Source organism: Microchirus variegatus, assembly GCF_963457635.1.
Source record: "Microchirus variegatus genome assembly, chromosome: 11".
NCBI classification, from domain to species: domain Eukaryota; kingdom Metazoa; phylum Chordata; class Actinopteri; order Pleuronectiformes; family Soleidae; genus Microchirus; species Microchirus variegatus.
This window is the reverse complement of record NC_139812.1, coordinates 8,959,023-8,972,861: the sequence shown is the minus strand read 5'-3', so window position 1 is coordinate 8,972,861 and position 13,839 is coordinate 8,959,023. Positions and strand designations below refer to the sequence as shown.

Sequence of the window (13,839 nt, the reverse complement as noted above, 5' to 3'; positions counted from 1 at the left end):
TGCGTGCATGCTCACCATACAAACCGTCTTCTGGCAGGTCCACATCTAACATGAGGTCATCATCATCCAACTTTCTATTTCCTAAAGGCTCCAGGTTATTCAGGATATCCTGAGAAATAAACATGAATGCAGCATTAGAGGCACATTATGAGTGCATTAGAGTCATATTATTTTGTGCCTGGGCAAAAAGTGTGAGCTCTGCTCAAAAAAGGGTCAAGGGCCATGTGTTAAGGTCGAGTAGATTTGCACATACAAGGAGTAAGAAGAAAATATAAAACATATACCAAAAAGCAAGTTCTAATGTATCAGCAAGGAGAAAGAGAAATAAAGGAAAAATAAAAGAACAATAAGTGAAAAACATGTCTTGTGAAAAGCATTATGGCTGTTGTGTTTTAATGTCTTTGGTAAAACAGGATATTATTCAGTGTTATATTTCCCCCCAAAGACTAGTGGTCTGAAACATGAAAAAAAACACTCTCACTGATCCCTTAAACATTATAATTCATATGTCTGTTAAAGATGTCCATCATCCAAGTCATAGTCATCACCAGGAAGTAGATGTAGGTAACAAGACTTGCTTGAATAAAGCTAAAAATAATACCTTTTGAATAGATCAAATTAATACAATTTGATTATGTTCACTTATTACGAGGCACGTCTTGGCCCGAGTCAAACATGAACCAGAACCTACTCTTGAAGGCATTATGTATGTAAGAGTTTAAAAAAAAGGATATGCAATCATCCTTTCTTGCTATCAATACAGCTTTTTTTGTAATACATAACTGTGAAATTATGTGGACGTACATGATCTCAGTTCCAGCAAGTATTGTATATTCACATGTCCGTGGTAAGCTCGGATACTTTGATACTAGTAGGGATGAGCTGATACAATACCAAGTAACAGCACTGTTCTGAGAGCGGCCAAAATGACTGGATTGGATATTTGGGTTAAAAAAATGTTTTTTATGATATGTAAACCATAAATCAGACATAAAGGCTTGACTAAACACAGGCAACATGCTTAAAAGAGAGATGTCCGCCACCACCGTCATGTGACAAGAGGGTGAGTGAGGTCTGTAAATGTTAGCTGTTAATAAGACATCTGTGCTGTTGCATGTACCACCAAAGTTATATCAGTATTGCTAGGAATTCAACATTGTAATTCCAATATCTGTAGCCCGAGCTATCAGTAATGTCTTCTAATTTCTACCAATTTAAGTCATATATGTATAAACATACAGTAAATGTACATAAGAATAACTAAAATATAATAAGTCCATGAATGTCAGAAATACCAATATAGAATAGAGTGACATGTAATATCGTTGTCATTTTATAACACTGATATAATATTTTATTACTATTGCTTGCTTTATTAATTTCATAATAATGTTCTGCGATACCATTTCTAGGGCCCTATGATTTCCGTGTTAACGGAATCGCGGACGGAATCGCGGAATTGGCCAATAAAAACGGAATCTAATGTTAAACGCGGAATATCGCGGAAATTGACATAATTTGACTGAAATGCTGTCATCGTGAGGAGAAGGAACGTTTGTCTGGAGAAATGTTCCGGGGAATGCTCATTCGTGGCACCACCCGTGCATCTCCTCACAAACACTCACCCGGCCAGGGTCTCCCCCAGTGCGTGTTGCTTGTTTATTTACTTTATATACACTTTTTTTTCGAAACCGCGGAACAAGCGCGATGCGCTCGCATGTAACCGGCGAGCGTCCCCTTGTCCAGGTGCCGATTGAAACTCAAGTCACACCATCAAATACGCGATTATTACGGTTATATTTTTATTGTCAATAAAGATGTTATATTTAGGAATGCACCGATAATTCGGCGGCCGAAACACGGCGAGTAAACTGTGGAACATCGCCTGTTAAATGCTGGAAAGTCTCTGCGCAAAAGTGAAACTTATGAACTCCCCGCGACTTTCACTTCACACCAGAGAACATTGTCTCTCTTTGAACAGTTAACTAAAGACATCGGCTCATCTGATGCATCTGTTATTCCCTTAATTGCAGAGTTGTAGGGGTAATATTGCGTGTAGAGAAATGATCCAGACGGATACGGAGAAGCGGACAGCGCAGGAGAGGGAGAACAGTACAGCGCAGGGGCGGTGCGCAGAAATCCGTCTGCACCAGGGGGCACTACCACATTTTTATTTATGTTAATTATTTTACTTTTTAATGTGACCAGCATTGCATGGCTTGTTTTAAGATTCACTGGCATTTACTTAATTAGGATTTAACTTAAGTCAAAACAATTGAACAATTGAGAAGTCAGTGGATTCAAGAAGAAAGCTGCATTTCAGTGGACATTTTTTTCACTGACACAAAAAGCACACATTCTATGGTGGTAAAGTAAGTATAAAAGGTAAAAAAAAAAACAGAATAAAAAAAATAAAACGGAAAAAACGGAATTCTAAAAAATTAAAACGGAAAAAACGGAATTTGGAAAAAAATAAAACGGAATTTGGAAAAAAATAAAACGGATTTCATAGGGCCCTACATTTCACGCGATTCTCTCACAACAAAAACACAAGAGGAGACAACAAAACAGGTTTCAAAGGGGAAAAAAAATTTTTTTCCTCAGTTATGAAGGATAATACAGGATGCTTTGAAAACCAAACAAAAACACTTCTCATAACAGCCTCAGAATATGCAGCGAGTCTGCTTTGCTGCTGTCTGCAGAATTATTCAAAGTATATACCCAAAAGCAAAAGAAAGAATCAGTAGTTCAAAGCTTTATTTTTCAAGGCAATTTTGTGCTTCACAAAGCCAAATTGACAGGGCTTTTAATACCAGACACAAGCATAAAATTACCCATTATTGAAAATATCATGAGTAGTGTGATAGCGGACTGGCACACAGTGTTTCAGGTGTAATGAAGTAAATGAAATAGAATACACAAAAATACACATATGTGCAATATTCAAAATACTACCAACCAAGAAGAATACAGAAGGGTAGAATATCAGCAGCTTGAGGTGTCCACCTTTATCCTGTTGCTCACATGTCTAACCTCAGACCCTCTAAATATGATGGTGTATGTCAGTGTTTATGGATGAAACTAATATTAGATCAAGCAATATATCATGATTAATTTTTTCAAGGACAGTCTGTGAAATTCTGGACAGTCACACATTCTTGGCGAAGTGTTAGAAATGTCCTGGCATCAGAATAAAGGTGTTAACACATCTTTCCAAGGTGCTGGATATTTATTTTTTTTAGCTGTAGAACTTTTCTTCCATCTGATAAATCCTTTGCTTGTTGACGAAGATTTGGATGATTCATGAGCTGCACAACACAAAGCAACAAACACCAGAAGCTGCAAGTCTTCCTGACAATTCTGACAAGAGTGAGTATTTGGGTGAGTGTCATGCCTCCTGAATGCTCAAGCCAGGCTCCACCCTGTGGTATGAATTCTGTGGAGATTAATCTGCTGTTTTGAGCAGCACAATCCAAAAAATGTCCAAACACCATTCTGGAGACATTCTTCAGAGTTCATGTCTTAAGCTGGTTTCTGTCTGGATGGACAGATGTGGACACATGATGACAAAGTTTTCAGTTTGACTCTTATGAATCCTGACTACGCAACTTTCACCTCATCTGGGGTCAAACAAAAGAAATCCCACACTTGTTTCTATATAAGCAAACAAGAGCAGTGTAGAACATCTGCTTCCTGTTTATAGTAACACACTCATGCCAAGTGTGTGTGTGACTAGATATGTGACATTATGTTTTGACTTGTTCAGAGCCAATACCTGAATCAGCACTGAACCACTCAGTGTTAGATGACTTATTTTATTTCTAAAACATTTACCGACTATCTGTCTCTGTCCCTTCATCTTCATTGACCGTCTTGTTTACAACATGGAGCTCCGGAGGAAATTACATTTCACACTTGCAGGACAAAACAGCTGAGAGCACTGATAAATCTGGATCATATCTCAAGAGAAGTGTGTGTGTGTGTGTGTGTGTGTTTGTGTGTGTGCGTGCATGCGTGTGTGTAAAGAAAGTCCAGTGCACGTATGTGTGTGTTTTTATGACACTGACTTCTTCCACTGAAAAAGACAAAAACAAATGTCTGCTACAGATCAAGAGAATGCACCCAGAGAACAACCCTACATCAAGTTAAGAAACTTTTTTAGATAAAGGAAAAAAAAATCCTGAATCCAAATCACCACCAAACTCCGATTATGTCATCCTTGGAACATAACTTCTACATCCCTTGAAAGTTTTTAAAACCCAGCCTTTTCAGTCAAACATATTATGCAAAAATGCAGCCTACTTCCTTTGTGAAGACAGTTTTTGTATTACAGTGCTGTTATAGAGTTTAGTATAACAGTTACGTTTCATTTAAGCAAAAATCTGTTTTACAATCGATGAATACCAAGAACTAGATAAGCTGCAGATCCCGATATGAACTATTGCTGAAATGGATCTGAAGAAAAGCTATGAGCCAATTAAGCTGTAGCTGTTGTACTTGCTCTTACTGAGGAATTCATGATGTTACTTTTTAGCAATATATGAATTTGACACATGGCGTGCATATTTTTTATATATCTTCAAGGCACTCCACCAATCCACCCCCTGCGGCATGAGCATCACTCAGAATCTGGCTAGAAGGTCTTCTAATGTGTTTCATAGAACAGCTTCTGCTCCCACCGTGACATCAGGTGAATCTTTAATCCAAACTCGGCTGGTTCAAACACTGATTAAAACTTCATAATCATTGGTAAAGGACTAGGCTAACTTTCACAGTTTACCCTCAAATGACCCGTGCGTCTGAGAGACTCACTTGCAAGGCAAAATAAAAGCTCATTACCTTAATTCTACCCATTACATTCTCTGAGAGAATTTTTTTTTGGATCTGTGATAGACTTTGCCTTTTTGCCTGATTGAGTGCTACCTTGTCACTTAAAATTCAAGCCACAAAACCCCAGATTAGGCAGCTTGCTATCAAACAACTTCAAACAACCACAAAGTTCAACTTATGATAAGAGTGTAAAATCAATAGGTGCCAGAGAGATGTTTCCAGACTCACTGTAGTTGTTCCTCTCAGACATTCCTGACGTGTTCTTCTTTTTCGTTTCACATGAAGTAAGCTGCAGCTTTCAGACCAACACCTTTCTGATAGATTCAAAAAAAATCTCAGTTCTGTCAAAGAAAAAGATAGAAATGAAAATGAAACGTATCTTTTACCATAATATGAAGGTTGAATATTTTTCAGACTAATATCCAAGAATAACTCGAATGCAACAAAACTAATGCAATGTCTACTTTAATTGTGTACAGTAAGTGTTTGGGGGCCATAGATTATGTATGAAATTGTGACATTAGCACCCCCTTTAGTACAGATTGACGGATTAATAGTTTGGTCAATTAATATTTTTTTTTATCTTATTTAACACTATTATGTTTACAACTGTGAGGACATTTTAATTGCTTGTTAATGTGCAGCTTCTGCATGAAGACACGTGCTATCTCACACAGTTTTTCACTGTATTATCATCCATTATTTTGTACACCAGCCTCCATATAATAATAATAATAATGATGCATTATATTTGAAGGCGCCTTTCAAGACACTCAAGGTCGCCTGTTGACAAGCTCAGTAACAAACACTTTGTGTTTCAAGCCACTTATAAAATTTTGCGGATAGCTTTTTATGAATTATTGATTATTCTCTATTTGCTTTCTTTCCTGGTGTTCAGTCCAGTAAACTCAAACCGTTCAATTTTCAAAGTAAAACCCAATCCCAACCGACATAGGGAGAAAGTTGTGTTACACCCTGGATAGGTCGCCAGTCTGTCATAGAGACAAACAACAATCGACTCTCACACTCTCACCTACGGTCAAGTTAGAGCGTCCGAGTTTGCCTAATCCACAAATCTGCATGTTTTTGGACTGTGGGAAGAAACTGGAGAACCCAGAGCAAACCTATGCACACATGGTGAAATCCTGCAAACTACATGCAGGAAGGCCCTTGTTCCGACCGTCTCGCCAGACCGCTAACCACTACAACAACTGTGTGGCCCCATGTTTCAAATACACCCCATGTATTGAATTGAGGCAACAAACTGTAGTAAAGAACAGCAAATGGTGGAAGGAAGAGAAATCAATACAACAAAAGCCCTACCTATGCCTATATCCCTTCTAAATATGTTGTTTCTGTTTTGCACAGGGACAATAATAGAGGCAGTCTAGAGGTTTTAAATGTAGAATTAATTATTTTGGAGTGATGGCCATTGCAAGAGAAAACTAAGAAGGCACCATCAAATCAGAATGAGTTGCTTAGGTTTATTTTTCTGATTTAATTTAGTGGTGTTGATATACAGCACTGTGCAGAAGTCTTAGGCCAACATTAAATGTGTTGTTTATAGAATATAATTATTTCTATTTCACTTTACTGGAACACATCCAGAAAATATGTATGCAACTTTTTTTTTTTTTTTTTTTTCATTAAAAGAAATATCTGCTGTAAAAAAATGTCTATTACGCTTGGTTTATCCAAGACATGCTTGAGCATTACATACACATATTGCATGAGTTAAACTCATTGACAGCTCGCTAATATACAAGACCAGCTTTAAGTCGCATCACTTCATTCCAAATTCCAATGATCACAGAATTTGACAGACAGAAAAAACAACAGAGCTGGTGGTGCCTGAAACTTTTGCACAGTACTGTATTATATATTTGGTGTTATCTGTAAGATAAAGTTGGAAAGAGGTGAGAGACCAACCCTCAAACGTCATCGGAAGACAACAAATCCCCACATTTAACACAATATATCACTGACTTCAAGTTCCACCCAAATAAATTACCAAAATATTTTTTAAGTTCTCCTTCATGAAATGATAACAGATGGACAGCCATGCAGGAACAGACTAACTGACTTACTCAAGTACAATATCCAATCATTGCACTGCCAGTAAAATATATACCCTATGAGTTTGACCATTTATCAGAAGCCAAACTTCTCAGTAAAAGTTTGTCTTGTTTTTATCTTGCCAATGTTGCTGCCTTCATAAATCTCACGAGAAGAAGCCAGTTTAACATTGTCATGGCTGTGATGTGAAAACTTAAGCATAGACTATCATTTTGAGGATGACTCAGACCACTGTCATTACAAGCAAAAATGTATGTCGTGTGTGATGAGAGCACTGAATCAGCCTTATCCACAAAACCATTGTTTATCTTTAAGAGCTGTTGTTGTCAATTTAAAACAAGACAAAAGAAAACAGATGAACTATAAACCTTGTGAATTCAACAGTACTGTTGCAGCATGTTCCATAAATGGCTGAACACTCTAAAGACAATGAGCTTAGTCACCCCACTCATTCAAACACTAATGAATTCACCTGTCTCAACCTGTATCCACAAAAGTCTAAAATTAGAGGCACAATAAATAAATTAGGGTTAAGCAGAAACTGTGCAAAAGGAACAAAGTGACAAACGCCAGTATTGTAGTTACAAAAAGAGAGAAGATAATAACTTATGAGAATTATATGACGGAAAAGTACAACAATTAAGCATTTTGTGTTCAAGGTTTCATGTTGTGAAGAGGGAGACACTGGGCTGTAATTTCAAGAGAAATATATTTCTTCAAGGAAACACTCCCAAACAACAGGCATACATGGTCTGAAAGCAACAACTCCAACCCACAATTTACTGCAGACATTCTAGTTTTGAGTTCATGTTCAATGAACTACATGGCAACAATAAGCTATGATGATCATGTAATATGATGAGGAATGCAACTAATAACCCACTTTATATTTGTAAAATGTTAAGATTTTGCATTTGGCAAATGTGCATTTGGTAGAGATGAGAGCAATCACAAGACATCAATTGTGATATTGTAATCCATTTTATAATAAATTAGATTATATTAAATTAAGTCATAATTACATATCCCTTACAGTATAATCAATATGATGTAATAATACAACAAAGACAATATCAGTTCCAACACAACGTTTAAACATTGAACAGAGGTATTATATTGAATAGGTGTCCGCCCCCATATAAGCAGAAGAAAGCATCAACAATGAAGTCCAACTCTCCCCCTCATCTCATCTTATCTTAAGCATGTATCATTGTTAGTGAGTTACATGACAAAATACTTGAATCATACGTTCATATACACAATTGTGCTGATTCCAGTGCATGATAAATTGCACTAAGGCTGTGGAAACATTAACAGTCAGTACAGGCCCTCCATTTCACAATGCCAATTTTGTAAAGCTGGTACTGTAACACACTGCATGGTGCATCATGGGAATGTTATTAAGAGCTCAGGTAGCCCACTTCTTGATTTTGCACAGAGGCATATGAATGTAGATAGACCCTTATATAGGCAGAAAATACGGGCACCCACAAACCAGGCAGCCTCGGAAACACACATGCAGTCGCCTGTGCTGGTTTGAGGATGCACAGTGCCTCCAAGTGGACTGAGCATGCCACTGTAGTGTGGTAAAGCAAACCTGAAGATTCTCATAAAAGCAAGGAACAACACAAGTGAGATTGTTTTACATACACGCTATAAACACCAATTGCATTATGTCCATTAATAAGTATTTTCTTGTCTAATAACAAAGATTGAATTGATTATTTTCTGAATGTAATTAAGATTAGGTCTGCATTTATTATTTTTCCCCAGCATCTAATTCAGAGCAAAAGGCACTCACCGAGACAAAACCAAGAGAGGAACAAAATCCTACTAAAAATGCACCTCATTTAGCTACCAACAATGACACACACTACTACACACCACATACTGTAGATTATGAGAAATAAATCCCCAAGAATTACTAATCATCTTGGACACAGACACTGCTTTGTTACAAAATTAGATTCATGGTTTTTCGTCTCCTCATTAAGAGAAACTGTTTACTCAGTGAACAAGGAAAGAATAAGAGAGAGTAAGAGACAAACAGATGGAAATTAAAAAGAAAGAAGAAAGGGGTGGGGCAGAGAGCTCACTGCATCCAATTAGCGTAAGTGGGCCCATTTCCTCTAATCAAACAGCTCAGTTAAAAATCTCAAAGGCAGATTCCCCATAGACCTGATCTTCACACACCAGCAATCAGACTCCAAGTCTCTCTCGTAATTTATCTTTTTCAGTTATACCCTTATTGTCTTAAAGTCCCTTTTGCATCTACCTCTCAATCTCTCAGCAATCAACCAATTATTTGTACCTCACTAAGAAATGGACGAGATGAGTGACAAGGGCTTATTCAAGATTACTTTGGTAGCCAAGAGACGGAAAATATTAAACACAAGCTGGAAACATACATACATACAGTCAGTGGTGTTGTGTTTCATTGCAGTGGCCACGGGGTGGGAATAATAGCAAATAAATGCAATAACAGTCTTTCATGTCACAGGAATACATGTCCTTCAGTTCAACACATGCTAGTAACTTTGTGGTAAACTGTCCAGGACCGACCAAGACTTAAGATATAAACACACACATGTAGTATTATATAGACACACGTTATATATACACACAAGTTGGGATCTGAACCATCATTTGAATAATGCCTTTGAAAAATGCCTCTTAATCTCAAACAAACAAACAAACCCATTACGCTACCTTTTTCTACTGACTTGGTAGTAGCTACTGGCCATTATCATGGCATACTATATACCCATGTTAAAAAGTAGTGAGTGTATTGTGTTAATATCACATGGTAAATCTAGTAAACACGAAAGGCATATTATACAATTTCTTATCCAGCTAATGTTAAGCTGTTTATTGCATTCCCGTGATCAGGTGCCATGGTTCCTGAACATACAGAAGCACAGCAAAGGCCAACAATGCTATATTAACACATACATTAGTTTGTGGTCGGAGGTCAGAATTCCTCTCAGCTGCAGAGGGGCACTGGCACAAAGCCGTTGCTCAGTTAGTGGTAAGCTCTGGAGACTGTTTTTCTTCTTTGTTCTGCTAATTAAGTCCCACATTATAACAGGAAACAGGACTTATGCAATAAAGAAATTTGTGTGGACTAAGGTAATTACAGTGTGTCATTTTAAAGAGTCTAAGCCTGTAACCAGGGGACTTCACTGAAACCTGCACAAAAAGCATATGCACATGGTGATGGGTTCTATTAGATTAGTAAGGTTTACCCCTTGGTAATGGGAATTCATCTTCATGACACAAGAGTAAGGTTTTAAAGCCCTTGGCTATATAATGCAAATTTCTGAGTGTTGTCTTGCATTACTTTTTTAAAATATACAAATTCCATAACACTCCAGCTTTTTAATTTTTCACAGAGAAATGTGAAATTACAGACTGATTATGTGTAGTTTCGATCTGCAGTGCCCACACTATTGTAAGAATAATCCCCTGAGTAATGTGCACCAGATCGTTCTTAAGGTCTCACAACCTTTACACCTCACTTCATAACCTCTCTCTCTCTCGAAAATCTATTGCATTTTGATGAACCCACTTCTCATACAAGCCTCTTCCTTGCCAACTTCCAATCACTTAAAACTGCAACAGCTTCGAATGTTCTCGCAGTTAACTTAGGATGTTTTAGCCTAAGTGTAAGCATCCGTGCTAAGGGATTTGGCTGCTCTCCACCACTTTCCCGTTCAGAAAAATGTCACTGAACAATCTGCCAGTAGATCGTAAGTTAGGAATAGTGCATGAGGGTGTATTGACAGAGACTGCAATAGAAGTGTTTAATTCTGTACTAGCTAAAAAGAAAGTGTTGAGAAAATATACCATAAATCATAATAGAGTTGAAACTAATAAGCTATGCTGTTATAACATCATTATATTTGACAGGCCATTGTTAGTGAATTCTTTCATTTTAGATGTTCCTTTTCTTGCTGTTTAACCAGTCACTAAGTTGTTCAAAATCTTAGGACAAAATTAGTGTATAAGGCTGGGTGTTTTGTTTGTTTTGCATTGTTGTGCAAGCAGACTCACCATACTGTTGAGCTCTGAATCGTCATAGCTGTCTAATGGATGACTCCCATGACCCACAAAAGGCTCCTCATCCCACATGTAAGTTCCACCAGAACTGTTGGAAGGCGACAGCTCCACAGATGAAGAAAGGGGAATATCACCATGCTCTGGAGAAAAAAGCAATGGTCCATGGGAGTCTTGCATGGGGCTTTCTTCTTCATGTCCTGCAAAAGAAATGTAGGGACAAACAAAATGGCGACATACAATTTAATTGAATCTACCTTTAATTCTCTTTATTTACCTTTCAGGTCTGTTGTGTCCAATTTGATGGTTTCATTGAGAGGGCTGTGTAGACGGGTTTGGGTGGTATCACCAACTTTCCTATTGTCAGGCACATCCCCATCACTGAGTGCATCTCTCATACTGTCAAAGTCATCTAGAAACTCTTCACTGGTTTCACCTCTGTCTATAGATGAGGCAGAGGATAAGGACATGTCCTCAATGGTCTCGCCAGCTGCCTGGCTCAAGTTTTGCCTGAATGCATTACTTCCTCCTACTGTTCCTCCACCATCTGCAGAGCTTGCATCACTGTCACTTGGAGAGTCTGCTTTTTTAGCCTCACCATTTGTCACAAAATCTAATAGCTCTCCACACTCAGGGGTAACTGGAGGTCTTATTTCCCCCTTGACCCTACCTGAAAAAAGAGGCTTTTGCTGTACGGCCTGTCCAGATCGGGCCAGCTTGAAACCCAAAGGCCCCACATTGCTGCCCACTGACTTGGTCAGCACACAGCTAGGGAACAGAGGCTTCTTGAGAGCACTGGGAGTAACGGGTGCTTGGGGGATTGAGGATGTAGTCCGAGAGGAGGCAGCAGAAAGATTTCTGCTATACTGAAGAACTCCAGGTCCATCATCTTGACCTTCAGAACCACCCAAGTTGCCATTTCGGCATCTAAGTCCTAAACCCACTCTCCCATTGCTCAGCTGAGGTGGTTTGAGAAAAGAACTGCAAGGAGGCCGAAGTTGTGTGTTGGCCAGAGGTTTGGCCAGCTCCACAGCACGGTTGAAGGAGAAAGACCTGGTCATTGTCTGGGTAGTGGGAGACGGAATCTGCTTGAAATGAGTGAAGCTATTAGAACGCACCATGTTGTCAGTGGCTAAAGACTTCAGGCTGTCACTGGATTGGGACAGGCTGTCTTGGGAGCTGCTTCGAGCAGCACCAGATCCCAACTTTGGCCGCACAAGGCGGGACTCTGACCCTGTCCTCGCAGGAATGTTGGAACCAGTATGAGCCAATTTTGGAGCTCTATCCAATGGGCTCTGGCCTAGCTTAGTCCCTACTTTGGGACTCATCTTTGAGGATTGCTTAGGGATGGCCTTGGGACTAGACACAGCAACCATCAACGTACCAGACCTCCGAGTCTTGGGTGCACCTGGAGACCCATTCTTTACCTCCTTTTCCAACAAGGGAAGCTTCATCTGAGCCTTGCCTTCATCTCTTTCAGCAGGGCTGGTGAGGCTGGAGAGGGTCAACCCCTCATCTCTCTTCCATTTCAAGGTCAAAGGAGAGGCACAAATCCCACCATTTGGTTGTGATCCTGGGGGAGTAGTTTTATCATCCTGGGTAGGAGTAGTTGCCTGGGTGGAACCATTAGACAAGGGATTAGCACCGCTGCTCGACGAGCGTCCACCAAATTTAGGCAGTCTGGATACCATTGCAGACTTGATTGATGCTTTTCTTTCCATTAGATGCCAACAAAGGCATGGGTGAGGGTGGAATCACTCACAACTGGAACAAGAATAAACAGAAAGATGGAAGAAGAGATTAAATTTAAGTTTACATTTTTTACCTTGACAACCTGTCAGATACTTCCATAGACTAATTTGGTCCTTAAAACTCTTCACTAATACCAACAGCTGTAACATTGTATACCTTTTCTATTACTACCTAAAGCTAGAAAAATAAAATGACTCAAACAAATAGTTTGACTTACCACTGTCAAACTCCATAAGAGAGATCCAGCTTTTACTTTATGTTTATACGCAAAATAATACATGTCAAAATGTTCTCAATCACTCAGCCAAGTTCATTGTACTGAATGTGTTATGGTAATTTTAACAAGGGCAATCATGTTCACACGTTGCAGTGGTGGGTTAGGTTAACCCTGTTTTTCAAAGATCACAGACTCGAGGAGCATTAGGGATTAATCTGGAAGCTTAGATTATAATTTAGACATTGTCACGGCAAGTCTGTCTTGATGCATGCACATGATCACATGAGGCTGAATGAGTCTTTGTCTTTATGCTACGAGGACAAAAAATATCCATACATTTCACATATAGTAAGTTGTTTGGGGAACAGAATGCCAGGAGTTGATGCAAGAGTGCCTCAAAGTACATCATTTTATTTATAATGATTGCTAAAATTGGATCTGCCAGGGGAAAGATAGACACCTCAGTAAGTATAGCTCAATTTACATGGGAGATGTTTTTATACTAACATTAAAATAGATTTATGTGTAGATATGTCCTTTGTTTTAGCTAGCAACAACTACCAATTATAGTTGCAATTCAGTTAATGTAAATGATGATACTGCAATGACAGCTGCAAAAGGAAATGAATATGAATGCCCAGTCGCAAGCTATTGGGGTAATTGTTGCTTGAACATGGCAATGTATTAAAGTGAATAACGGGGATAATGACTTATCCTATAGCTATGGTGCCACTAATATGTGAGAAGGCAATGAGGCTATAAAGCTGGGAAATGTGGTGAACTTGGAACCAAATACTTATCTTACATAGGGCACCAAAATGCCAACAGCAGGTCATGCTTTGTAAAAATATATATTTTGTTATTCAGCTAATAAATGTAAGCTTACAATCCCTAAATTTAAGGAACAA

General features: G+C 38.6%; 1 protein-coding gene across 1 annotated transcript in view; it reads right to left on the bottom strand.

Moving 5' to 3' along the window:
* Positions 1 to 12,683, bottom strand: part of ccser2a (coiled-coil serine-rich protein 2a) — a gene marked incomplete at its 5' end in the record, with an annotated part of 42,888 nt that extends 30,205 nt beyond the window's left edge. The window contains 3 exons of the mRNA XM_083897693.1: positions 16 to 109; positions 10,960 to 11,162; positions 11,240 to 12,683. Coding sequence (XP_083753819.1) covers positions 16 to 109; positions 10,960 to 11,162; positions 11,240 to 12,683 — 1,741 coding nt within the window. The remainder of the gene's footprint in view (positions 1 to 15; positions 110 to 10,959; positions 11,163 to 11,239) is intronic.
* Positions 12,684 to 13,839: the final 1,156 nt, after the last annotated feature.